The 26,984-nt window shown below is 56.2% G+C and overlaps 2 protein-coding genes across 9 annotated transcripts in view; one reads left to right on the top strand and one right to left on the bottom strand.

The window, feature by feature from the left end:
* The window catches only part of NPHP4 (nephrocystin 4), a 136,527-nt gene extending 127,384 nt beyond the window's left edge, over positions 1 to 9,143 (bottom strand). Inside the window, exons 1-2 of one of the 7 annotated variants that reach the window (XM_050806846.1) lie at positions 8,949 to 9,143; positions 2,930 to 3,102 (exon numbers count right to left, since the gene is read on the bottom strand). In XM_050806846.1, the coding sequence (XP_050662803.1) occupies positions 2,930 to 3,064 (135 nt within the window). In that variant the 5' untranslated portion in view covers positions 3,065 to 3,102; positions 8,949 to 9,143. Of the gene's footprint in view, positions 1 to 2,929; positions 8,311 to 8,948 lie in introns of those variants that run through there. The other 6 variants (XM_050806904.1, XM_050806979.1, XM_050806932.1 and 3 more) reach the window with 6 other exon arrangements.
* A 188-nt stretch (positions 9,144 to 9,331) lies between these two features.
* Positions 9,332 to 26,984, top strand: part of KCNAB2 (potassium voltage-gated channel subfamily A regulatory beta subunit 2) — a 109,661-nt gene continuing 92,008 nt past the window's right edge. For both annotated transcript variants that reach the window (XM_050745206.1, XM_050745116.1), the window contains exon 1: positions 9,332 to 9,489. The gene's annotated coding sequence lies outside the window, so the exon portion shown is untranslated. The remainder of the gene's footprint in view (positions 9,490 to 26,984) is intronic.

Here is a 26,984-nt window from a genome sequence, read left to right on the forward strand (position 1 = left end):
TTAGTATGTACATGGTTTATATTTTTCCACCCTTCTACTTGCAACCTGTTTATGTCTTTACGCTTAAAGTGCACTTTTTTGTAAACAACATGTAATTGGGTTTTAAATAACTTTTAACATATGACTTTGGATCAGGAATTCCACTTTTAGGTATCATTCTGACATTATCTGTACATGAAATAAAATGAGGTTATTCACTGTAGCAGTGTCTGTGACAGCAAATCACTGGGAAAAGTCTAAATGTTCATCAATCAGGGCCTCGCTCAATAAATGATGGCTCAGCTGGGCGCAGTGGCTCATGCCTGTAATCCCAGCACTTTGGGAGGCCGAGGCGGGCGAATCACGAGGTCAGGAGATCAAAACCATCCTAGCTAACACGGTGAAAGACCATCTCTACTAAAAATACAAAAACTTAGCCAGGTGTGGTGGCGGGCACCGGTAGTCCCAGCTACTCAGGAGGCTGAGGCAGAAGAATGGCGTGAACCCGGGAGACGGAGCTTGCAGTGAGCCAAGATCGCACCACTGCACTACAGCCTGGGCGACACAGCAAGATTCTGTCTATAAATAAATAAATAAATAAATAAATAAATAAAGGCTCATTCATACAAAGAAATACCGTGCAGTCTTCAGAAATAACAAGAAAATTTTCTTCATGTAATAACATGAATGATCGATAAGACATACCACCTGAATTTTTCTGAAAAGCAAGGTACAGGGCCGGGCATGGGCTACACCTGTAATCCCAGCACTTTGGGAGGCTGAGGCAGGCAGATCACCTGAGCTCAGGAGTTTGAGACCAGCCCGGCCAACATGGTGAAACCCTGATTCTACCAAAAATACAAAAACTTGGCCGGGTGAGGTGGCGCACATTTGCGGTCCCAGCTACCTGGGAGGCTGAGGAAGGAGAATCACCTGAGCTCAGCGGGAGGAGGTTTACAATGAGCTGAGATCACACCACTGCACTATAGCCTGGGTGACCGAGTGAGACCTCATCTCAAAAAAAAAGAAAGAAAGGTACAGAATGGAATACAGTAAGTACCATTTGCATTTTAAAAAGGAAAAATAAACGCAGGTATATTTACTTGTATTTGCTTAGAATTTACGAAAGTTGTACAAAAACACACTGTATCTAGGGTGATACACCAGGTGCCTGGGGATGCCATGGGATGATTCACTTTTCCTGTGTATCCTTGCCAACTTTGAAATATGTGAATTACCTTTTCACAAATAAAAATGAAATGCAATGGGGAAATAAAATTTCCTTTGCAAACTTCCTAGGAAAGAGGGAAGTGCTATCAACTATCCTGTGAGCTTCTGGAAGGCGGCTGAGCCAGACAAGGAGGGTGGCATCCCAGCTAAAGACATCGCCCTGGGCTGCTGGCTCCACTCTTACTTAGCAGGTTCTGCTGCTCTTCTATAAAATGGGAGTAAGGTGGTGGCAGCTTCACAGAGCTGCTCTGAGGATTAAGTGAATTAACACAGTGAAGTGCTGGAAGTAAAGCTGTGAAAGCAGCAGCCACCACAGTACCTACCACAGCAGCAAAGACACAGCAGGTACTCAATCCGAGGGCTTGGAATTGAACGATACAGAACATCAGTGATTTAATAATGGTAAATTAGTCACAGACCCGGGGCTCCAACAACTGAATATATGTGAATATCACTCTCCCAGCTGCAGAGGAAAACGGCCTTGCCAAGCCAAATCCTGTAAAAAGGGTTGACAATGGCAAGACTGATCCTTCTCATGCATCCCCACGGGCCACTGGGCCTCACGAGGACAATCCAATCGTGTGGGTGTCCTATGGGCAGCAGCACAGAAGCACCAGCTTATCCAGCAGGTTCCCCGCCAGCTGAAGGGCACAGATGGATGTGACGCCATCAGGGCCCAGGTCTGAGTGTGCCCAAGGCCGTGGTACATCCAGCCACGCACAGAGCTGCCAGAATGCCCGGAGCTCAGCCCCTGCAGTCCTCACTGCCAGGCTGAACGTGGGCCATGCTGAGCCATGCACAAGGCCACCTGGCTCAGAAATAACCCAGGAAACCAGAGTACTTGGGTTTTTAAATTGCTCCACTGTGGGCATAAAGAAACCCTTCCCAGTGTCAAAAGTGCTGACCATGTCACTGAATCAGATTCTCTTTGCTGATGGGCCACTTTGCCTCCGAATACTGCCAAGGTCCAAGGTAATGGGTATGGTGGTATAAGACGCAAGTGAATAAGTGAAAATCAATACAGATGCTCTTCGACCTATGATGGGATTCCATCCCGATAAACCCCGTTTAAGTTGAAAATATCCTAAGTTCAAATGCATTTAATACACTAACCTACTAAACATCAGAGCTTAGCGTGGCCCAGCTTAAACATGGTCAAAACACTTGCATGTGCCTACAATTGGGCAAAGTCATCTAACACAAATACTTTTTTTTTTTTTTTTGAGACAGTCTTACTCTGTGGCCCAGGCTGGAGTGCAGTGGCGCCATCTTGACTCACTGCAAGCTCCGCCTCCCGGGTTCACGCCATTCTCCTGCCTCAGCCTCCCGAGTAGCTGGGACTACAGGCGCCCGCCACAAAGCCCAGCTAATTTTTTGTATTTTCAGTAGAGACGGGGTTTCACCATGTTAGCCAGGATGGTCTCGATCTCCTGACCTTGTGATCTGCCTGCCTCGGCCTCCCAAAGTGCTGGGATTACAGGCTTGAGCCACCACGCCTGGCCCACAAATCCTATTTTTAAATAAAATGTTGGGTATCTCATGTAACATATTGAAAACGGCACTGAAAGTGAGAAACAGAATGGCGGTATGGGTACCACCATAAAGAAGCAAAATCAAAAATCAAACCATCAAAAGCCAGGGACCATCGTACGTTAACGGGAAGCCACATCTCAGCTAAGAGCAATCACAACACGTATCTGCTAACAGCACATTTTGTTACCTGCCTAATTATCGGTCCGTCCAGCCACTTGAGGACACACTGGAAAGCTGTGGATTCCTTCACAGGCTGGCGTGCTCTCTGTGGGTGGGGAGGGACAAGCACATTTTGGGTGAAGATCCTGTGCCAGTCGTTCATCCTGCCCGCCTGAGGGTCCTGTGGGCTTCCCGGATGACCTGTGCCAGTCACATTCAAATAAAGAGAAGAGCTGTAAGGGCTACAGTGGTCACAGCAATCCTGAAGGCTTCTGCCTCCCACTAAATCCCAGAGGAACCTCCATCCCCCAAACCCACACTCTGCAAACCCTAGACAAGTGGACTTTGTTGCTGGCTGGCACCCACGCTGCCTTCCCTGGGAAGTACCATTTGCATTTCAAAAAGGAAAAATAAATGTAGGTATATATTCGTTGTATTTGCTTAGAATTTATGAAAGTTGTACAATAACACACTGTGTCTAGAGGGTGATACACCAGGTGCCTGGGGTCGCCATGGGATGATTCATTTTTCCTGGGTATCCTTGTCAACTTTGAACTATGCGAATTGCCTTTTCAGAAATAAAAATAAAATGGAGAAATAAAATCTACCTCCAGAGAACCCTCCGCCCCACCCCTACTCCCGTGGGCCAGACTCAGAGCACGACTCTCCTGGCCTCTGTGGCTGGTTCCGGATGGGGACACGAAGGGATGTTCTGTACAGCTGTGAAGGTTGGGTACCACACAGGGACACCAGGTGCAGGTGCTGAAATACAGCCCTAGGGTAGGACCGTCTTGCAGGGGGCCCAGGGAGCATGAGAGAGGGAATACAGTCCTTGAGCTGAGAGGTGGTCAGCCTGAAACGCCCGGGGCCACCTCAGGAAACACATAAAAACAAGCAGAGAGGAAAAGGCAGGAGCGAGGGCCACTGGGTCCCCATGTCATTATTAGAGTCCTGGGCCGGTTACCCCAAGACACTTCAGCTACATGGACCAAGTCTCTTGTTGCTAAAGCCATTTGGGGACAGGTTTCAGGTGTTACCAGCTTCTTGGTGGGTCCTGGCCGATTTTGAGTGTTATCTGATCCCGTCCAGCGAGCCCAGGATCTAAATCTTCTCTAGCCGACACAGAATCCAAAGATCTGAACCTCGAGAAGAGGTTGAATTCCATATACTAAAATGGCGAGTAAGGAGAAAAAGCAGTGGGTTTGGCCTTCTAAGACAGCAGCTCTCTAAGTCCATTCCCCAAACCCAAGGTTTAACAGGACCCTGTCAGGGCTCTACAAGGTCAAAACGATTTTCCTGACACCAGGTGTTATCTCCTTCACTACAGTGGCGCGGTGGGGCAGAGGCAGCAGCAAGTAAAGCCACTGGGGCCTCACTCGACCCAAGGCTGGTTGGGTTGAGTGAGGTCCTCCCAACCTCTCACAGAAAAGAACAAGGCAGCTTCAAGTAAGAACATCGGTGGTGAAGCCAGGAAAACTACTAATCTTATTATATCTTGACCTTTCAGTAGACACGTTCTTAATTTTGTTAGACAAAATGGAAAATACACAAGCATTTCTGGTGCAAACAGAAGGGCAACAGTCGCCCCCGGGGGAAGCCTTGCTGTGACTGGGCTGCACGTTGAAGGCACCGCTTTTTTTATTCAACACCATTTTCACTAAGAGTGACTGAGAGACAAAACATGGGTACTTGGCATACATCTTCTCAAGTGTGAGCAAAGTGAGCGTGTCATTTCTGGGAAAACAACTGTAATAAAAATGGAGCTTCCAAGCAAACATTAGAATTGAAAACGTTTGTATCCTCCACCTTGAGCCTACCAGCTTCACACTTCTTCAAGACTTCCCTGATGAGACGGGCAGTGAAATAACGTGATCGTCTAAGGTTACACCATTAAATGTGTCAATAGTTGGAAGGTCTGCATGACTCCATGAACCAATATTTTCTGAACAATGCGTAATGGTACAAAATCCTGCGAGAATAAAACATCTACCCAAAGTGCAAGACTGACCAAAGGACTTTAACGTCAGAGCACGAAGAGTTCATTCACGTGGTGGAGACTCCGCTTTAAACAAATCCTTAAGAAACTCCTGCTTGTGGGGTTTAAGTGCAGCAGCAAAGAATATCCACAATGACCTAAGAGATTCCTCCCAACTAGATCGGGACGGACTTCCTTCACATACTTCAACCAAGGCAACACAGGCCAATACAGACGCTGAGTACAGAAGCAGACAGGAGCCTTCAGCTGTTCTCTCTTAAGGAGACTGTAAAGACATTTGCAAAAATGCAAAAGAATCCCACTCTTTTAAATTTGTGTTTTTTTTTTGTTTTGGATAATATAGTTGGTTTTTGTAAAAAATGTTTTTATGTTAACATGTCATGGCCTTGTTATTTTTAAATAAATTAATATTTTTAACATTTCTCAGTTGTAATTTCTATGGCAGTAAACATTGGTAGACACAACTCACATAAACAAAAGTTCTTTGGGGTCCTCAATAATCTTTTAAAGGGTAAAGGGATCTGAGACCAAAAAGTTTGAGAAGAGTTGTGCTAATGGTTCACCCTCTGCACGCTCCCAGCATGTGTGGGAATCGAGAGGACATGACCAGGCAGCCTGAGAGGGACCTTTGCCCAGGGTCCTGCCTCCACCCACAGTGCACCCAGATGCTGCATCCTTGGCTCAGGGTCCTGCGTCCACCCACAGTGTACCCAGATGCTGCATGTGGGCCAGGTACTCCTCAGAGGACCAGACTCAGTCCGGTCCTGTGTGAATCCAGCAGGCACACACGCTGGTTTGTTGTTTTTTGTTCTCTGTGGGCTATTTTTGTTGCTCAACTTCCCTTGTTTTGTAGAGGACCCTCACCCAACTCCATGTGTGGGGAGGGCTGCTCCCCAATTCCAGCCAGAGGTCTGCAGTGATTGGTTCAAGGAGGAACACATGGCCCACACTGAGCCATCAGTCTCCCCCGGGAGACTTGAGCCCAGGCTGTCTCTCCTCCAATGCCCACAACTGCCCACACCATGCCAGCCCAGAGCCCCCGGGCCACCACAGGGAGAGCCGACTTTGGACTGCTGACCTCCCTAACTGGAAAAGAATAAATTTGTGCTACTTTTAAGCAACCAAGTCTGTTGGACTTTCTTACAGGAGCCACAGGAAATCATACAGCCGCCCACGACTTTCAAGCAGAAGACACCTGACCAATACCAGCTCAAGGGCCACCTCCTCCAGGAGGGCTTCCTAGGTGCTCCCAGGGTCCAGGCCCCAGGCTCACATGGCCTCTGTGCTTCCCTTGGTCACAGTATTTGTCACCTGTCTTGTGTTGAACTGCTCACTGGCCAAGTCCTTGAAGAAAGAAGTCCCATTCCTCCTGTGTCCTTGGTATCATCACAACTCAGCAAACGGTCACAGAATCAAACTGAAGCTTTAGCAAAGCTACCCTGAAGCTTTTCTTTCCCACTGACGTTTTATAACTTCAGAAGTGTATTCATACAAAATGCAGGCCATGATGGCCCCAGGTGGGGATTTTACAGAGGAAGTATCTCCTGACGCAGATGCCCATGTTCCTCACCTGCCCCAGATTTCTGACCCGGTGCCTCCTCCCTGGGTGTCTGCAGGACTCAGTGCCACACCTGGCCCGAGGACACTGCTGAAGGACGTGTGCACGCCAGTCCACCCTCACAGGGAGCATGAAGCATGTTGGCCCCCTGCTGTACTAGCAGGGCACACACTAGGCGGAAGGGCATCTGTTCCGAAAGCACCTGCCACCCACACAGAAATCCTGAGGCTCGGGATGTGAAGGCAGGGCAGTCATAGTCTGAGGGGCCACGGAGGCCGAGGTGACACCTGAGACTCTGCGGGTGGGAGCCCAGGTGGCCGCAGCAGCTCTCACTATCCTCCCAACACCTCATAAATCTCTCTAGGTGCCCTTCCGCCTGCTCCTCAATCCTTTCCACCTCTGCTCTGGCATCCAGGAGTCAAACCAAATGCTCCCTCCTCAGAGTGAAAGCCCCATCCCCACCTCTGGCTGCTCCCACACAGGGCAGGTGACAGAAGAGCCACCACACTTCACCAGGGCTATGCTGTTGTCCTGCGAGACTGTGAGCTCCATGACATCAGGCTAGGTCCTCAGCAAAAGTCTTTTAAGGATGAAATACAAATGCCCTGGAGGAAGTACAGAGGGGCCTTTGGGGCCAAATCAACAATAAAAAAGAAAATCGAGAGGGCTCCAGGTCTTGAACCCAAGAAAAGGGGAAAAAAAAAAAAAAAAAAAAAATACATCTGTTTTTAATGAGCCCCTGATGCAAGACAGGAACTCACAAACATTCCATGGTTACTTTTCCAACAACTCTGCAAAATGAGAACCATCATTATTGCCATCTTACAGATGAGAACACTGAGACTCAGGATAAACAGCCAATCCAAGGTCACACAGCTAGCTATTATAACTGGTTATTATAATAGCATTATAGTTATAATACTGTAAACTATTATAACTACCTCCCGCTACCTCAATCAAGGAGACCACGAGAGGCCAAGGGAGAAGAGAGGCCCAGAGGGAAAAAGTAAGAGCAACAAAGGAATCCAGGGCTAATGCTCTCTCCTCTTTCACTTCAGGACGGGCTCGCGGCCTCCCCACCTGTTTCCAAACTCCAAAATGAGGGCTGTGAAATCTCCCTGAGCTCTCTGCTTCTGTTGATCTATTCAGCAACTATTTCCCAAGCACTTGTGTTCCAGTTCATAAGAAGGCTGTCAAATGCGCTGTCTTCAAGCATCTAGAAAGTCAGTGGGGGTGAAAGACAAGAAGGTGAGTGTGAGCAGCACACAGGCCCCTGGGAGGGTGCAGAGGTGAGCGGGGCTGAAGTCCTACAGAGAGCGGTTCCCAGGGAAAGGAAGACGCACCGGGTGGGAGGCGCTATCAGGGTCCGTGAAACCTCCTTCCCAGAATGGAAAATGTGTAATGCCTGAGACCCAGATACCTTGGGGAGCTTTTGGGGAAGCAGAAGTCTGATTAAGCACTGCCTGGAATTCCCTCATTCATGAGCATTCTTCCAGCACCTACCCTGCGCCCTGGAGAAACGGTCTTGAACACAGCAGACAAGCTCGCTGCCCCCACAGAATGTATAGAATCAGGGCACAAATTAGCACACAAAAAAAGACACAAGTGTGACCTAGGGAAACTGCACAGAGGAGCTGCAACGAACGGAGCCCGGGGTTAGGACCGAGAGGCATTGTCCACCATCATCAGAAATACTCCTCCTTTTGCCAACCGCACACGCGTGAAAGGCTGGATTTCCTTCACAGACGTCCACCAAACCACACATCGCGACACACGGAGGCAGAAAGCAGCAGTCTCCTAAGAAGCCAGACACGAGGAATCTCGGGCAGCAGGGGTGGCCTGCAAGCCCGGGGGCGGGCACGAGCAGCCTGCACGCGTGAGGAGGGCACGTGGGCGCGGGTGGCGCATTCCGGGCCGGGTCGGCCGGGAGGTCCCAGGGCAGGAAACGGGCGCAGAAGGCCGCAGAAGGCCGGAACGGCCCCGGGGACAGAGACTCGCTGGCACGCCCGAAAGCAGCAGAGCGACAGCTGGGAAAGGATAGCCGGAATGCAGGGCGGGGCGGCGATCAGGCGGGTTCCGCGGGCTCCGACCTGGGAAGGATGCGCGCGGACTACGGCGCAGGGAGCCAAGGCCCAGGACATCGGTACCGCTCTCCCTTCAACCGAAGGGCTATAGAGAGGCCGTGGGGCAGAGGGCAGGGGGCAAAGGGCAAGGGCCTAAGAGGAACCCACGTAACCAAACGGCACCCGGCGGCCCGGGCCGCACCAAGAGTCCCGACAAGAGGGGACGCCTGCGGCTGACGCGGGGACAGCCCACGTCGCGCGCCACCGCCGCACCCCAGGCACCGGGCCCCCAGGCAGGGACGGCAGGGACCATCGTACCCCCGAACCCCGAGGGTCTGGCCAACACTGTGGCCCCCAGCGTCTCGAGGCCGCGTCCAACCTCCCCCGCGGCGCCTGCCCACATGGTTCCGCCCGCCGCGGGCCGCGTTACCTAGGAGACCGACCCGCCGCTGCAGCGCCAGAGGCCACGGAGCCCACGCTTTTGGGGGATTCCCCACTCGACGAACCCAGAGGCCCGGCGGCCGGTGCTCAAGAGAGCAGCAGGCCTTGAGGACCGAGGACTGGCCGAGGGGCGCGTCCCGTCCGCTGCCACCCACGGGAGGAGCCTCAGAAGGCGGCGCGCCGCGCACTCAGGCCAAGAACCCGCCTCGCGTCACTTTGGCCGTCCGGGCCACGGAGCCAATCAGAACCCAAGTAGAGGGCTACGCTTCGCGAGCGCCAGCCAATCGGTGCGGCGGCGGGCCTATCCTGATTTGCATGTCCGACGACCCCTCAACCAATGGTAATGTGACTGGCGTGAACAACAGTCAATGAGAAGCTGGGAGGGGCGTGGCCCCGGGCGTCCCACGAGGTGAAGATGCTGCTGGCGGAACCTGCAGGAGCGAGCGGGATTCGGGGGCGCTAAAGTCGCAGGGGCAGGGCGGAAAGGAAGATCCGGCGCGGGGCACAGGATCCGGAGCTGGAGCCCCCAGGTGAGTACGGGGGAGACCCCGGCGGGGCGCGCTTTCCACCGACCTGCGCCGGGACGGCGGCGGCGGGTACCCGCGAGGCCCGCGCTGCGGCAGGCGCCGCGGTCGCGTCTCCATCTCCTCTTCCCCGGCCCTGCGTCCCTGCCTCCGCCGCCGTCTCACCTCCTCTCCAGCCTCCTTACCTCCTTCTCCATCGTCTCCCTTCCCCCATCCCTTCCTCTCTTTCCTTCCTTGTCCTCCCGCCCGACCCTTCAGCTCGCGTCCCTGACCCCTGCCCCTGCCGCCGTCCCTCTCCCCGGTGCACCTCTTTCCCATCTGTGCCCGCTCCGGTCCCCGCAGCCTCGCCCTCCCCTTCCCTCCATCCTCCTCTCATCCCCTCTCCGGGCCTCTGCGCAGCCTCACCGGGGCGCTGCTGGTCCCGGTCCTTTCCATCTCTTCTCAAGGCTCATCCATCGTTCTCGCTGCCTGTCCCTGTGTCGCTCCGGTCCCTTTCCCCACCCTCCCATTCTGCCCCCAGCCCCTCCGACCACTCCCCGCGGGCACGCTCTCACCGCCTTACCCTGCTCTCCAGAACTCTGACTCTGCTTCCTGCACCAGTTCTTCGGGCTGTCTATACCACACACACCGCCACCTCTGACCCTGAGCCCGTACTCCTATCTTAAGCTTCTCCCTCCAGCCAGGCCTTGGCACAAAGCACTTCCGCACCTCCCTACCTGCTGCTGCTCCCAGGATGCAAAGACCCCACTGCTGCACCGCGTCCTGCGGCAGTAGCAGCAGCCGGGGTACCTGCCCACCTTCCCACCCTGCCATCCAGCCGCATCCTGGCGTCCCTCCTCCTGGCATTTGTCCTGGGGGCTCCTACAGGGGCTGTTCTTTGCCCACAGCATCCCCGGTTGCTCCAGGTGGGAAGGCCCTTAGCACCCTTCCTCCCTGGCCACCGTCTCCCTCCCTCCCCACCCCCACTTTCCTGCTCAGCCTCACTTTGTGATTCAGCATTTTTGGGGTTGGTAACTTTCTTGCTTCCAGTCGTGATAGGGACCTGGTTACGGAGCTGAAGGCAGGGGTCTTGACCCTGCAGTTAGCAGGGCCACCTTAGGAACCACACCTGAGCTGCCTGGTTGGGAGGGGGCTGGGGAGCTGGGGACTGCCTGTAGGGGTTGCCTTTTCCTCCCTTTCATTTGTCTGCCCTGTGTTGAACTGTGTCCAAGGGGAGATGACATAAGTAATAGCTCTTGGGGAAATGGGCTATTAGCATTTATGGAAATTAATACATCCACATCCGAGGAACAGGAACACCAAGTTCAGGCCACAGCTGTCCCGCTGTCTGTAATTTTAGGATTTCTTCTTTCTCTGCAACTTCTCCTCCCCCTCAAAAACACCAGCCTCACCCCTCCCCTTTCCCCAGTGCCAAGAGTAAGCTCCTGCTCTGCTAAAGAAGCCGCATTCAGGCCCCGCGTTGCAGGGTTTCGGGACCTACGTGTGGAGAGTCACATCTGCCCACCTGATTGCTGTGTCTGCTGCAGAGCCCTGTGCAGCTCCTGGCCCTGTGCTTTCGCAGTGTGAGGCCCTAAGAATGCACTTGGTCCTCCAGATCCTGTCTTTCTCTCTGGGGACAGCTCTCCATGGCCACGCTCAGCCTCAGTGGCACTGACAGTGTTCAGGCTGCAGCACATACCTGCCTCGAAAGCATCATGGCAGAGGCTTCCCTGTTAACACCCAGGGCCATTTTTTTCCCCTGCGCCAGTCAGCAAATGCTTTGTAGGTGCTGATCAACACCTGGGGACTGAGCCGGGCACTGGAGTTGGGGGGTATCATGAAAAAAAACAGTGTGAAACCCTTTTCGTGTGTTTTTTGGTTCAGAACCGTCTTGGGTCTGGATTTGGAGCCTGGATGGGAAGCAGTGTGCACAGAAGCCATTGCACCCAGGAGATGGGACATGGGCCATGGCACTAGGGAGCTGGAAAGGCCGAGGGTGCCATGGGCTGGCCAGCTAGAGAAGGCTTGCTCGCTTTCATTTTTCAGTAATCTTCTAAGACCTGAATGGTTCAGGAGGAAGCGAGTGCCACACAGTTTTGATTTGGCAGTTTCCGGCCTGGGCTTGGAGGGAGGGGCCTCCCCTAGACCTTCCTGTGTGTTGGCGCTCTGCCGTGGTAACTGGGCACACATCGTCTGTGTGGAAGAGAGCAGGCGAGAGAGCCTGCTCCCTCGCGAGAACTGGGGGAACGTGCTTCTGTTTCCGGGGACTCTGGCCAGGAGTGGCATGTGTTTGGTCCTTGGCTAAATTCTCAGTGATATTCACGTCGCCAGAGGTCCCAGAGTCAATGTTTTCCTGGCGTCCCTGAATAAGGAGGCAGGACAGTGGGCAGCTGGGGGCGGCAATTCGAGAAGGATTGATGCCAGAGATGTCGAGGGCCATAGACCCCATGTTCCTGCCAGCCCCTCTCCCACCACCAGTAGGGCTTGGGTCTTGGCACCCAACAGCTGGTCATCCTTGCTCTCAGAGGACTAAACGGAAGGACAGGCTTCTCCAGGGTCAACAGAGGCAGTGACGGAGCTGGGTTGGGCCCCCTACTTCCTACTTGTTTGAGCCCAGTTCGTACCTTGGCTGTCCGAGCTGAGGAAAGCCAGCCCCCGGAGGACATGACCGGCTGTCCCTTGGGAAGGCCACTTCGAGGCGTTGCTGACATTCATGTGCGCAGCCAGTGCCCTTGGGTGTATCCAAGTCACTGGAGGGGCTGTTGGGAGCGGCAGGTGCCACTACCATGGAGATTTCTCAGCGACTGAGTCCTGCCTGGCGTGCAGGCCCTGGTGCAAGGGTTCTGTTGTTTGTGGCCTTCAAAGAGATGACCCCATAGTTAGAGAAGAGTGAGGGCACCAGGTCCGTGCAGAAGAGGGACCCTCTTCTGCATCCCACACTGGAACTGCATTTATGACCTCGGTTCGCCTCAGGCACTTGTAAATAACCCTGCGAGGGAGGCTGGATAGGGAAACTGAGGCACAGAGCAGCAGTGAAACTGATCCCGGCCTCCCAGCTAGTGAGGAAACCTTGATTCTGTTCCTGCTCTGCCAGAACTCTGTGGCAGGTGCCGCTCTGCCATCACCTGAGCTCCATTGAATGTCTGAAGTCCTCACTTCCGCAGGGGTGAGTCTCCCAAGAGGCCCCGGAGGCCCAGGCCCAGACTCTGGGGGATATGGAAGCGCTCCTTTGTCATGGCATGGGAAGCCCTACACTGCTCTCTCCTTGGTGACGGGCAAGTCGCCATGCTTCGGCCCATCTTCGGGCTGAGTCTGTGAAGGGATGCACCGTCTCCACTCAGCCAGTCCCAAGGAGGCAAAGGGAACGGGGCCCTCATTCCCCAGGAGAGAGCACACTGGGGGAGGTGGGGTGGCACACCTGGGCTTCGTCCTGTCACGGCCCAGTGGCTCGAGGCTTTCCTGCCTGCCTGCCTTGGCTGGGCAGATGCGTGAGTCTCCCTGCCTCATGGGCCTGAGCAGATGCTGGGCCCTTGCTGGGCCCTTGTTCTTCGCCACATCCTGGGGAGCCCAGATGAAGGCCGGCCTCCCTCTTCCTGCACACCCACCGTGGGATGAGCCCTGGGCTCAGGCCCCTCCCTGCCTGAGGGTGCCCTGCCACTGCCACACCCAGGTTTCCACTCAGACCCCTGCTGGCCAGCGTCTCAGGAGGCCACTCACTGGTCTGCCCAGTGACCACGTGGTTAGCCCCAGAGACCCGGGTGGTATGTCTTATTCACAGAGCAGCCCCATGCCCACCCTGCCGTCTTCCCCGGCCCCTGTCTCACTGCAGGCAGCCCCCCTCCATTTCTCCAGCACGCAGGTACCTGCAGAGCTAACTGCTTTGATGCCATGCTGGTTGCAGATAAAATAGGACTGGGAAAAGGGGAAAAGTGGAGAAATGGTGGGGACGCCTGCCTGGCTGTCCGCCTGCACCTGGACCCAGTGAGAAGGCTTTCCTGGCTGTGATCTTGAGCCCTGACTGCCGAGTGGCCGAGATCCATCATCCGACTCCATGGCTGGGAGCCGGGCACAGGTTTCTTCTCAGACCCCACACCAGATTCAACCCATTCCACGTGGGCCAGTTTTCTGGAGTCACTTCTGGGTCCTGTAGACCCCTGAGGTCTGGTCCGCGGTGGTCCTCCATCACCAGCCTGGACTCTTTCCCTGCCAGAGACTTAGCTCTCTGCGCCTCTGACTCTCTGGCCTGCTAAAACACGTGGATCATTCGTGTCTCCCTCTATCTGAATGGGTGAACTGCCTCAGTGGTAGGAGCCTGGGGCTGGTCCCTGGCGCACAGTGGGTGCTGGGTAACTGTCAGTTCCCCCTCTTCCGGTTGGACGCGGAGCCCCAGCCACCATCGTGCCTGGAGCTCAGGTGGTTCCTGGTCAGCCCAACCGAGCCCCCAGGAAAACCGGAGCAGAGGAACTTGGCTTTCCTTCTGCGTGGTTTCCTGAGACCTCTGGGCTGGAGTGCCCCGCTGAGTGATTTCACAGTGGAGAAGGAAGGAGGGAAGGAAGGGGAAAAGAGGGCAGGAGAGGAGAGCCCATTGCCCTGGTCTGCAGGGAACAGCCTCCCTGTGAGGGAGGGACACTCATTGCCCCGTTCTCCCTGACCTTGGGCCTTGTGGAGGGCCCGCGAGCCTGCCGGACCCCCACTGCACACCTGCCCACCTGTCTGATTCCAGCAGCCCCTGGGCACCGAGGAGGTTGCAGAGCCATGCTCCGAGCATGCTCGCCTTCCTTCACCATGAATGTGTTTTCATTTTCACCCCCTGGCAGCTTCATGATCTTTCATTTCAATCTCAGGCCCTGGTATCCACAGGCTGTCAGTGCAGCCTAGGACAGAAGACTCTAGAATTCTGCCTTGGAGCCCTGTGATCCCAAACACTCAGTCGTGGCAGGGGCTCTCTGAAAGTGATATTCTTAGAACCCCTCTGAGATACAGGAGAGTAAGGAATAACTAGAATGCATGAGCAAGGAGATTCAGCTCAATCTGTTCATTGGAAAACAAATTTAAATTTAAAACATTAAAACCTATCATACCAGTGAAGGGCGAAGGTCTTAGCAGCAGACATTTGAAGGACCAAGAATGAGCAAGACCCACCTCCCTCCCGTAGGGCTGAGAGCCGGGAAAGGGATGCAGTGACCATGTGCCCGGAACGGTCAGAGAAAACCCTGCTGATGGGGAAGGAGACATGGGGGCAGGGGGGACATTTGACCCGGACCTTCAAAGACAGGCAGGTTGTGATAGGCAGAGCTAGGAAAGGGCGATCTGGGAAAGGGCTCTGCATGAGCAAGGTCACAGAGGGAGGACCGGGCAGGCTGGAGGATGGCCAGAGGCCCAGTGCGTTCACAGGCTAGGGCATGAATATGGGTGAATAGGATGACTAGGAAGAGGGCGTGAGGGCCAAGGACACCATGGGGCTGGACAGTGATGGGGAGGGAGGGAGGGAAAAGGAGAACCTAGGAGCCCCCCAGGCTTTTCTCACTGGGTCTGCCTGGGCTGCACAGACCGAAAGAGGCAGAGCCGGAATTGGGGCTTCTGGATGGGGAGGACTGGGCTCGGTCGACCTTGGGTGTCGAGGTCTGTGTCTTGGACAGCAGTGCCTACGGGCATGGAGAAGGTAGGGCGCGAGTTCACAGGAGAGGTGGGACCTGGAGGTGACTGCCACCTCCCCACTGGTCACAGCCCTGACAGTGTCACCTGGAGGTAGTGCCAAGAGTGGCCGAGGGTACGGGTTTGACAGGGAAGATGAAGGTCAAGACAGACAGGAGGGAACCCTGGATTCTTCCAGAGCCCAGGAAGGAGAGGAAAATAGAGGATGAGGCAGGTATCCACTGCATCCGGTGGGCCAGCCGCTGCCGAGGAGGCAACCTCTGTTGAGAGGGGAAGCAGAGCTGGGCTCCCAGGAGTGGTGAGGGGGTGAAGGACCCCAGATTCAGCACCACCAGCTTCCAGGCACTCGCCAACCATCTTATCCCTATCTGACTGATGCAGAAACACTGAAAGTCCAAGTGGCTTCCCTAAGGCCTCCAAGCTACTAGGCGCAGGAGCCAGGACCCCAAGCCAAAGCCCACTCTGGTAACCTTTGGACTTTGCCACCAATGGCTCTGAAGAAATTTGACCATGAAAGGAGGAAAAGGAAGGTGAGGGCACAGGGCGGCTCTTGGGCTGGCAGGCACAGACGAAGCTGCTTTGCTGCTTAACCGCAGCTGCCAGCAGCACCCTCTTGCATCCGCCGCTTTAGAGACTATTTCAACGGTGCATTCTTCCATTTCCTGCCTTAATGGGGGCATTTCTGGGGACGCCTGTGGACTGCAGGCTGGAGCTTAGCCTTGTTGGTGGCCCTGCATAGGTTGGCTGCATAGTGCTTTATGTTCTGTGTAGGAATTGTGGAGTCTTGGGGCCTGGGTGGGCTGAGGGTCCTGAGCTGTCGGTGTGCCCAGCAGACTTGCAGGGCATGGTGCCTGCCCAGCCCTCAGGGGTCCTGGTACAGCTTAGCAAGCTCCTTGGCCACCAGTCCCTGGTGACTCAGATCAGGGGTTCCAAGAACATGCTTTGAGAAACACTCCCTAGCCATTTCAGTCTGTCGGTGAACCTGCCCGCCTCTACTTCTTAAGGAAGCACACGAGGAAGCTGTTTGTGATGGTTGAAAGCTCTGGCGAGAAGGGCTTTGCGGGGGTTTCTGTAATTCTTGGGAACATGTGAAGCCCACGTTCTACTGGAATGCCCTGCACTTTTGTGAGCTTCAAATCTGAGACTCTGCTTTCATCCTCCCGTGCATGGCAGGGCGCCTTGTTAGTGTCCAGGCCTCTTGGATTGTGGTTTGGTTCAGGGGTACTGATGGCCCAAGCACTTGCCCGCGGCAGAGGAGGCCAGAGGTTGGTACGGGGCCAGTCCTCGCCACCCTGTGCCTGACCATACAGAGTCCGTCACCTGTCTGTGCCCTGCCTGTGCCCCATCTGCACCGTGTCTGCACCCTGCCTGTGCCCTGTCTGTGCCCCGTGTGCGCCCCATCTGCACTCTGCCTGCATCCCATCCATACCCTGCCTGTGCCGTCCGCACCCGCTCCACACCCTGTCTGTGCCGTCTGTGTCCTGTCTGTGCTCCGTCCCCATCCTGCCTGCACCCTGTCTGAGCCCCATCTGTATCCTGCCTGCGCCATGTCTATACCCCTTGTGCGGCCCATCTGCACCCTGCCTGCACCCCATCCATATCCTGCTCTGCCGTCTGCACCCTGTCTGTGCCGTCTGTGCCCCATCTGCATGCTGTCTGTGCCCCATCGGTGCCCCATCTGCACCCTGCCTGCACCCTGTCTGAGCCCCATCTGGGCCCTCTCCATGCCCTACCTGCGCCCTGTCTGTCTAGATAGATCCTGCAGCGCCTCCTGCCTCTGCCCAGTCAGCCCCCCGCACCCCCTAGAGGGTATTGCCTTTCCATGGCAATAAGTAGCAGGTAATTTTAGTCACCCAGACCAGGAGGTATTTAGGTGTCACAGACAGAAGGCCCGGAGCCATATTGTCACTTTGCTCCTACAAAGGATATAGGATGCCCAAAACAGGAATTGCAAATCCCAACTCAAAACCTCCCCGTTCTGCAGGGACACAGGGTGCTTTGCTCCTCGAAGGAGTAGTGGACACCTCCTTATTTACATCCTTCCTGCCTAAAAGACAGTGGGGGTGTCCAGGGGACATCAGCCACCCTGCGCTGGGGCACTTCAGAGGCTCCAGGGAGCTGCCATGCTCTCTCTCCACCCCAAAAGATGGGTCTAGGGAGGCCACTGGGGCAGGCGAGCCCGTTTCTGTGAGGAGTGAACCCCACCCCCCACCGTCCTGCTGGTGTGAGTGACAGTTACCAACAGACCCTGAATGGGGGCTTTCCAGAAAAAGAAAAAAAAAATGAGTGATATCTCTGGGAGAAAGGGGCCTGTTTAGATGAAGCCTATAGGCCATTGGGGTCTGAAGTAGCAGCTGGGGATCCCAGTGACGCCAGTGCTGACAGCCCTCTCCCGGGCAGTACTGCAGTGAGACCAGGGCCTGAGGAATGTGACTCGCTCCTCATTAACTCACGAATCAGGAGCCAGGACAAGGTCACTGCCCTCATTGCCCACATCAGAGCGAGAGGAGATGTATGGTCCAGGGCATCAAGGTACCACTCAGGCCACCACCAAAGCATCAGCAGCTCACCAAAGCGTTGGCAGTGTCCATCTAACATCGTCAGGAAAGGGGGAAGCACTAGACGGCCGTGGCCTCACAGGCAGGGAGAGTGGGGTCCGAAGGTGCAAAGACAGCATGGGGTGTCAGGGCACTGCGGGGAGAGGGACAAGGGAAGGTAAGGAGGGACCTTGGAGGTCAGAACACCTTTCACAGAGGCCTCCTGCTTCCTCTGTGCTGCTGAGCTGGGCCATTCATCTGGCCTGGATGGAGGGAAGCTGACCAGGGTCCCTCTGCGACTCTCTCTCTCTCTCCTCTCTCCTCTCTCCTCTCTCCTCTCTCCTCTCTCCTGACACACACAGACACACAGAGCCTGTGCCACCCGCCTTCATTCCTTGCCTCACCTGGGGCTGGAAGGTTCTGGCTAAGACTCTGGGAGCGCCACTGGGAGGGATGCCTAGGAGAGGCTCTCCCCAACCCTCCGGCAATGCAGTAATCGTGGTCACCAGTTGTTGGAGCGGCCTAGCCACCTACTGGGCTGTATGGGTGCTGAGGGCCTGTCTGGGCCCCGTGGTACACCCATGTAGATGGGTCTCTTGGGAGCAGTCTGTGTGAGCAGCAGGAGAGGTGGCGCCTCGCCCCAGGTTCTAGAGGGGACAGGATAACACCTGTCCCCAGGCTTGGCGGAATCCCTGGTCTCTAACGCAGCCCGGAACACACAGAGACATGAGCCAGTGTGGGGCACTGTTGCTCACATGGTGGTGGGGCTGGGTCCTGGGCCCCTGGAGCCAGTGGCCTCAGAAAGCCCCTCTAGGCTCTCTGAGTCTGTGACACTGTGCAGCCCAGACTCCTCATTTTATAGACAGGGAAACTGAGGATAGAGGACTCATCCTATACAGCCGGTGTCATGGTGCAGCTCTCTGACTGAGGCCCCTCGATGTCCTGTAGTCTCTCCAAGCATGCCCTGCAGTGGTCATGACTGCCGACATCTGTCCCTGCCTAGACTATGGGCCTCGTGAGGACAGAACATGCCTGCTGTCCCCATCGCTTTTGTCCCCTAACTCAGCCTGACTGGTAACGCACTGGCCATGTCATGAGGCCTTGGAACCAAGCCTAGGCTTCCTGCAGGCCAGCAAACATTGTCCCCAGCACCGGCTCCCTGATTTCATCTCCCCTGGCTATGGCAGGCAGGGAGAAGCCTTCAGAACCAGAGAGGATGAGAGGACTCCTGGCCCAACAGAGGCCAGCTGTGACACCAAGGGGTCCTTCCCCAGGTGTCTTCCCCACCAGGCACAATCCTGCTCTGAACACCCTGAACAACAGGCAGTGCCCAGGGGAGGCCTCGGGCCTGGCACTCAGCCAGACCTGGCAGGTCATCCTCCTGCAGCTGAGGATGAGACAAACCAGGTGCCTGCCGCGGTAGCTGTGGCCTGAGCTGGCATTGGTGGCTGATGGCCACAGGCTCCCCGATGCCTGTCATCTGTACTGAGGGCTCTGTCCCAGCCCCTGAGCCATACGTGGTGCCCACACTGCCAATGAGGACACAGCTTGTGTTTTTACAGCCGAGGCACTTAATTATGTTGAGGTAAATCCTTTGAACTGCAGAAACCATCCCAGCACGTCCCCATCAGGTGTTCCCAGGTGGCAGGCAGAGAAGGCCAAGGTCCCTCGAGTGGATTTCCAGGGAAGCTGAAGGGCTACAGCCCTGCCAGGACTAAGGGGTGCCGGGAGGGGGCTGGACAGCCGAGAGTGGCTGCCCCACTGCAGGAAGAGGAGGCAGGCACTTCACCCTACTCTGGACTATGCTGACAGCGGTGTCAAGGACTCTACCGTCACCGTCGTCCTTTGAGTTGGCAGCTGCCCTGTGTTGTAGATTTGCTCCGGCACTGGTCCCCTGCTTTGTCCCCACCGCACATTTGCTTTTAGTCCTCAGCTCCTCCCGTCTCTGTGTCCCGGGTGAGAACAGATCCTAGACCTTGTCTCAGGTCACACAGCTACCAGAGGACAGAGCTAGAACATGACCGCAGCAGACGCCTGATCCTGTGCCCCAGGCGACCAGTTCACCGGGCGGGCGCTCGCCCCTCCTGGGCCACAGTCACCAGGATGCCAGGTAAAGGGAAACCACACGGGGGTGAGACCAGCCCGCTGCCCCAGCAGCCTGGCCCCTGCTGGCTGCATATACTCCAGAGCCTGTGCTACAAGCCCAGGTGGCCGGAGCCTCCTGTAGGATTCCCCATCCCACCCCTGGAACTGGCTTTTCCTGCTTCCCACACACAGACCCTCCCCACCAGAGCAGGGTCATGGGGTCAGAGGCAGGGTCCCTGTGGTGTAGAGCAGGGGTTCCTCCCCACTTGCTCCATCGGCTGCCTTCAGCCCCTGCAGACACACAGGCGCCCTCCACCTTCTCCACTCTTAGCCCGAGACCTTCCCCAGCCGGGAACGTTCACTGAGTGGCCACATTATACCCTCCCATTTGTCTATAATTCACTTAAACATTATTTCCTTGGAGATCTGGCAGCTCTTCACTCTTCCGAATCAGGCTATGGGAAACATTTGTGTGCATCTCACTTTATTTCCTCTCTTGAACTATTAGGATAAAGTCGCAGACATAGGATTCCTGGACCCCAAGCTTTGAACCTCTACCACCCAATTTCTTTCCAAAAAAACTTGTAGAATAGTTCATGCCCCAGAACCAGCCACGTCTCCTCATAGTACTTTCACCTCAACCTCACCAGCAATGAGTATTTTCATTTAAAAATGTTTTTGTCTGCTGGTTATGTGATTGCAGAGGCACGGCTGGCCCCAGCTTGTAGTGGTTGCTTCTGCATCTCTTTTTATTCAGTGGGGCCTTTAATGGATGTGGTGGAGTAAAGCTGCCTTTCAAATTGCTGCTGCAGCACTGCCTGGCGAGATATTAATCTTTCATGCCCCATCACGTGGTCATGGGATGGTAATCCTCTTTGAAGCCATTTGTTATTTATTCTTACAGTCCCCCAGAGAACAGGGAGGAGCCCCCAGTGCCTGGATCACAAACTCAAATACAGAGAGGGCTGCAGACATTTCAGCTTCAAGGTTGGAGCAGAGGCAGGACTGGGGCCCGCAGGGGTCCAGACCCCCAGCAAAGAGGTCGCTTCCCACAAAAGATGGTTGTTTTTCTGCTTCTCATAGAACCTGCTCTGGTTAGAGGGTTTTTTTCTTTTTAAGAGACAGGATCTTACTGTGTTACCGAGTCTGGTCTGAAACTCCTGGGCTCAAGTGATCCTCCCGCCTTGGCCTCCCAAGTAGCTGTGCCTGAAGATGTGCATTGCTGCACCCAGCTCGGTTAGACGGTTTTTAAGCCCAGGGGGTGTATATGTTTCCTGGTACCACAAGCAGGGTGGCTTGAAACAGTATTCTCTATTCTCTCATGGATCAGGAAGCCAGAAGGCAAGGTGTGGGCAGGTTTGGTTCCCTCTGGAGACCGAGGGAGCGTGTGTTCCAGGCCTCGCTCCTGGTTCCGTAGTGTTCCTTGGCTTGTCAACACACCCCCGAGATTCTGCCCCCATCGCCACATGGCCTTTTCTGTGTCTGTCTCTTTTTATATGGACACTTGTCATTGGATTTAGGGCCCATCCTAATCCAGGATGGCCTCTTCACAGGATTCCCACCTTAATTACACCTGCAAAAACCCTTTTGCCAAATAATTCCACATCGATAGGTACCGGGGATTAGGACTTGGGTGGATCTTTCATGGAACACAGTTCACCCCACGCAATAGGTTTCTACCCCCAAGTCCCACCTCCAGCCCCGTCTCCCTCCAGAGTCTGGCGGTTTCCTCCTCGATGGACAGTTGCTTCCCTCTGCAGAGACTGCACACCAACTGCTGCTGGCTGAGGGGTGAGGGTGGAGTGGGGGATGTAGGAGCTGAGCTGAGGGGTGAGGGTGGAGGTGGGGACGTGGGAGCTGAGCTGACGGCCTTGGAGCACACATGATAGAAAGCCAGCCTGTGGACTTGGAGCTGGCTGAGCGTCCCCCCTAACCCCTGTGACTAGGAGTGGGATCCAGCCTGGGTCCCCTCTCTCCCTTCCTGCTGGTGCATTCATAGTTGGAAAGCAGGGCACCCTCCTGGCTCAGAGAGATGGGCTTAGTGGCCCGGGGAGGCACGGAAGCCCAGGTCTGTCTTTTCCCAGTGATCACTGTGAGGATGCAGGGCCCCCACACGGGGAGATGGGGCACAGCCTCCCACTGGGGCAGGTGGGGGTCTCCCTGCCCAGGATGCTGGCCGGAGTTTCCCCTGGCAGGGAACACGGGTGCTGTGAGTGGAGGGAGGTCGCAGGGCTGGCACCCTGGGGCTGTGTTCTAATGTTCTGACCCACCCCACCCTCACCCCTCAGCTCAGCTCCTACATCCCCCACTCTACCCCCATCCCTCAGCTCAGCTCCTACATCCCCCACTCCACCCCCATCCCTCAGCTCAGCTCCTACATCCCCCACTCTACCCCCCCCATCCCTCAGCTCAGCTCCATATCCCCCCACTCCACCCTTACCCCTCAGCTCAGCTCCCACATCCCCCACTCCACCCTCACCCCTCAGCTCAGCTCCCACATCCCCCACTCCACCCTCACCCCTCAGCTCAGCTCCTACATCCCCCACTCTACCCCCCATCCCTCAGCTCAGCTCCATATCCCCCCACTCCACCGTCACCCCTCAGCTCAGCTCCCACATCCCCCACTCCACCCTCACCCCTCAGCTCAGCTCCCACATCCCCCACTCCACCCTCACCCCTCAGCTCAGCTCCCACATCCCCCACTCTACCCGCATCCGTCAGCTCAGCTCCTACATCCCCCCACTCTACCCCCCATCCCTCAGCTCAGCTCCATATCCCCCCACTCTACCCTCACCCCTCAGCTCAGCTCCTACATCCCCCACTCTACCCCCCACCCCTCAGCTCAGCTCCTACATCCCCCCACTCCACCCCCATCCCTCAGTTCAGCTCCTACATCCCCCATTCTACCCCCAATCCCTCAGCTCAGCTCCACATCCCCCCACTCCACCCCCACCCCTCAGCTCAGCTCCTACATCCCCCACTCTAACCCCCATCCCTCAGCTCAGCTCCTACATCCCCCCACTCCACCCTCACCCCTCAGCTCAGCTCCTACATCCCCCCACTCCACCCCCATCCCTCAGCTCAGCTCCACATCCCCCCACTCCACCCTCACCCCTCAGCTCAGCTCCTACATCCCCCCACTCCACCCTCACCCCTCAGCTCAGCTCCCACATCCCTCCACTCCACCCCCATCCCTCAGCTCAGCTCCACATCCCCCCACTCCACCCTCACCCCTCAGCTCAGCTCCTACATCCCCCCATTCCACTCTCACCCCTCAGCTCAGCTCCTACATCCCCCCACTCCACCCTCACATCTCAGCTCAGCTCCCACATCCCCCACTCCACCCTCAGCCCTCAGCTCAGCTCCCACATCCCCCACTCCACCCTCACCCCTCAGCTCAGCTCCCATATCCCCCACTCCACCCCCACCCCTCAGCTCAGCTCCCACATCCCCCACTCTACCCGCATCCGTCAGCTCAGCTCCCACATTCCCCACTCCACCGTCACCCCTCAGCTCAGCTCCCACATCCCCCACTCCACCCTCACCCCTCAGCTCAGCTCCCACATTCCCCCACTCCACCCTCACCCCTCAGCTCAGCTCCCACATCCCCCACTCCACCCCCACCCCTCAGCTCAGCTCCCACATCCCCCACTCTACCCCCCATCCCTCAGCTCAGCTCCCACATCCCCCACTCCACCCCCACCCCTCAGCTCAGCTCCCACATCCCCCACTCCACCCTCACCCCTCAGCTCAGCTCCCACATTCCCCCACTCCACCCTCACCCCTCAGCTCAGCTCCCACATCCCCCACTCCACCCCCCATCCCTCAGCTCAGCTCCTACATCCCCCCACTCCACCCCCACCCCTCAGCTCAGCTTCTACATCCCCCCACTCCACCCTCACCCCTCAGCTCAGCTCCCACATCCCCCACTCCACCCCCACCCCTCAGCTCAGCTCCCACATCCCCCACTCCACCCCCCATCCCTCAGCTCAGCTCCTACATCCCCCCACTCCACCCCCCACCCCTCAGCTCAGCTTCTACATCCCCCCACTCCACCCTCACCCCTCAGCTCAGCTCCCACATCCCCCACTCCACCCCCACCCCTCAGCTCAGCTCCCACATCCCCCACTCTACCCCCAATCCCTCAGCTCAGCTCCTACATCCCCCCACTCCACCCTCACCCCTCAGCGCTCTGTTAGAAGTGCTGCCTGGCCACATCCCTGCTCTGGGCTCCAAGTTCCCCTGTGCAAATGGAACCAGAATCTTTTCCCACAACTTCTTCCGAGAGCCGTGATTGAAACCCACCTAAAATACAATGATAAGAGCTGTTGTCGAGGGATCAGACAGCAGCCTGTGTAAGATGAGCACTGGGTTCTGGGGATGGACAGTAAACAGTTCGCCTTATTCTGTGCTGGGCACTGTGCTGAGGGGCCCTGGCTAGACTCGGTGTCCAGAGTGTCCCTGCTCATGGCTGGCCGGGAATCAGTGCTTTCTGTCCCTGCGGCAGATGGACCGGCCTCTCCGAGGCTGCCATAGAGACTCGCATCAGCCAGGTGAGCTGGGAGCGCCACCACTCCCCAGACAGTTACTGCCCAGGCCTCCCTGTCCAGTCACAGCATGGGGGACTCACCTCCTGGGTGTGAGTTTGTGCCAGGCTCCAGAGAGGTGGGGACCCCAACCACACCTGGGGACAGGGCCAAGTGGCCAAGAGACCACTTGATTGCCAGTGTGGCCGCCCCATGTAAAGCAACGATCTCTTTGAAATTGCCCATCTGGGAAACACCAGGACACTGGCCTCTCCTTCCTTCTCCCATCCTGGGATTTAAGCAGTTAAAACCCACCCCCTCTGCCCAGGAAGCCAAGGCAGCAGCTTGGAGCTGGAGCCAGAGCCAGAGCCCCTCCATCCATGGGGAGCTGGGCCTCCTCTGCGCCCCCCGCCATGCTGAATCAGGCTTTGAAACGCAGTCTGCAGTCATCGTCGGGAAGTGGTTCTTGTTGTGGCCCCATCCCCCTGTGTTATTTTCCTACCTTGGCTCACTTAAAATTTCAATCTGGCTCTGAGAGGAGACTCAGCATTTCCTTTATCCCCTTTTACTGTGGATGCTTGGAAAGGAGTGGGAGAAGCTGGGCACCACAGCGTGTGTGCATCACTGTTCCCCGTACCCCCGAGGGAAGGGCTGGCCGGGAGAACCTGGGACCTCCTCTCCCATCCCTGTGCCCGTCCCCCCCTTCAGCCCTCACTGATGAGCCTACCAGATGCAGAGGCTCCTTCTCTCCCTGACACTGCAGCCAGGTAGAGGCAGCTGCAGCCGCTGCCCTGGGAGGGGCTGGAGACGCTGAGGCAGAGGTAGTGGCGGGGTCTGGCTCCCCTCAGCTCAGTGTGGCCTTCAGGTGCTGCCTGGAGCTGTCTGGTTTGACATGGCTCCCTCTGAGGGAGCTGATGAGTGTGGGGGCCAGGAGTACTACCTCATCAGGCATCCCCTCACCAGCACCAATGGGGAGGAGATCCTGGAGCTGGGCGGTTAAGACCCACAGATTGTTTTCTCTGTGTTGCGAAGGGCAGGGCTTGGATTTCATGAGGCAGACGGTGAGCCAAGTCCAGTTCCACTGCACCGGGTCCCCCATGGCAGAAAGGACCTGCCCCGCCCCCCCATCACCCTGACAGTGGCTTTGCGTGCCCCAAGAGCAGCCAGCACCCAAGACAGGCTTCCCTTGTTCCTCTCTTCATCCTCTTTAAGAATCACTCAGAGCCGGGCACAGTGACTCACGCCTGTAATCCCAGCACTTTGGGAGGCCAAGGCGGGCAGATCACCTAAGGTCAGGAGTTCGAGACCAGCCTGGCCAACATGGTGAAACCCCATCTCTACTAAAAATATAAAAATTACCCAGGCACGATGGTGTGTGCCTGTAATCCCAGCTACTCAGGAGGCTGAGGCAGGAGAATCGCTTGAACCCAGGTGGCGTGGTGGAAGTTGCAATGAGCGGAGATCGCACCACTGCACTCTAGTCTGGAGACGGAGCAAGACTCTGTCTCAAAAAAAAAAGGATCACTCAGGACACCAACATGGGCTGAGAAATGCTCCTGGTATCATCCAACCTGCAGCAGATGATGAAAACAAAGCTGCAATCAGGGAAGTGGCCAAGGGAGTGAAGCTCCCAAACCGCCACCCCAGAGCTCTGTCCCAGGCCCGTGGGGTCTCATACTGTGACTCCCTGTGCCACATGTGGAGGGGTCACCTGGGGGACTTGTTTCCGTGGGAACCTCAGGCCTTGGGCCTGAGTGGGGAGATGTCCGAAGCCTCTGGCCTGGGCCCAGGGTGAGGCCCCAGAGCAGCCCTGCCCGTTCCTCTGGGAGCAGCTTCAGTGAAAGCTGTAAAGCGGGGAAATTGGGCACATCCAGGATGGAAAGAGCAAAGCAAAAGTATCCCTGGGTGCACTGCACCCCACAGTCCAACCCCTCTCCCCCAGGAGCTGCGGGCCACACTCTGAGCCTCTGTTTGAAGTGGGCCCTGACTGGACATTCTCATCTTGGCACATGAGCCAGCGTCACCCGACACCGCTATGCAGCTCTCCAAGTCCCCCTGGCCACGCCACCCTCTGTAGCAGTGCTGGGCCTTACTCTGTACCTATCCCTTGGAGTATCTGCTTTCTAGAGTGGCAGGAAGCCCGCCTGGCATGGGGTGGGGCATCTACCTTTGCAGAGTGCAGCCTTTCCCCAGCAGCTCTCTGGGTACATGAGCGGGCAGCAGACCATAAGCAGCCTGGCTAACAGGTGGAGTGGGCCCAGCAGTGTCCGTGTGCGTGTATGTGTGTGCATGTGTGCATATGTGTGTGCATATGTGTGTGTATGTGTGTGCATATGTGTGTGCACGCACCGGCACACACACCTTCAGATGCACATCCCCTGTCTAGACCCCATCAAAGCCTCCTGCCAGGACTGGCCTGGAACACACTGTCCAGCCTGGTTCTGTTCTCTCCCTGGCTTCTCTTGATCAACTTCCTGTCATGGGAGGAACTCTGACACACTTCACAAAAGGGTGTAAAATTAGTTTTAAAGGGAAAAAGAACTGCAGCATGACCTGGAATTCACTTTCCGCCCTGCGGTTCCACTGTGAAGCCAACACACCTTCGAGGAGTTGTGGGATGAGGCAGTGAGGCCCTTTGGGGCCCTGTGATTTCTATCAGGGAGTGCTCTCTGGCCGCTGGTGTTCCCTCTCTGTCTGTCTCTCTATGTCTTTGGCAGGT

The sequence above is a fragment of the Macaca thibetana genome, chromosome 1, assembly GCF_024542745.1.
Source record: "Macaca thibetana thibetana isolate TM-01 chromosome 1, ASM2454274v1, whole genome shotgun sequence".
In the NCBI taxonomy this organism is placed as follows: Eukaryota; Metazoa; Chordata; class Mammalia; order Primates; family Cercopithecidae; genus Macaca; species Macaca thibetana.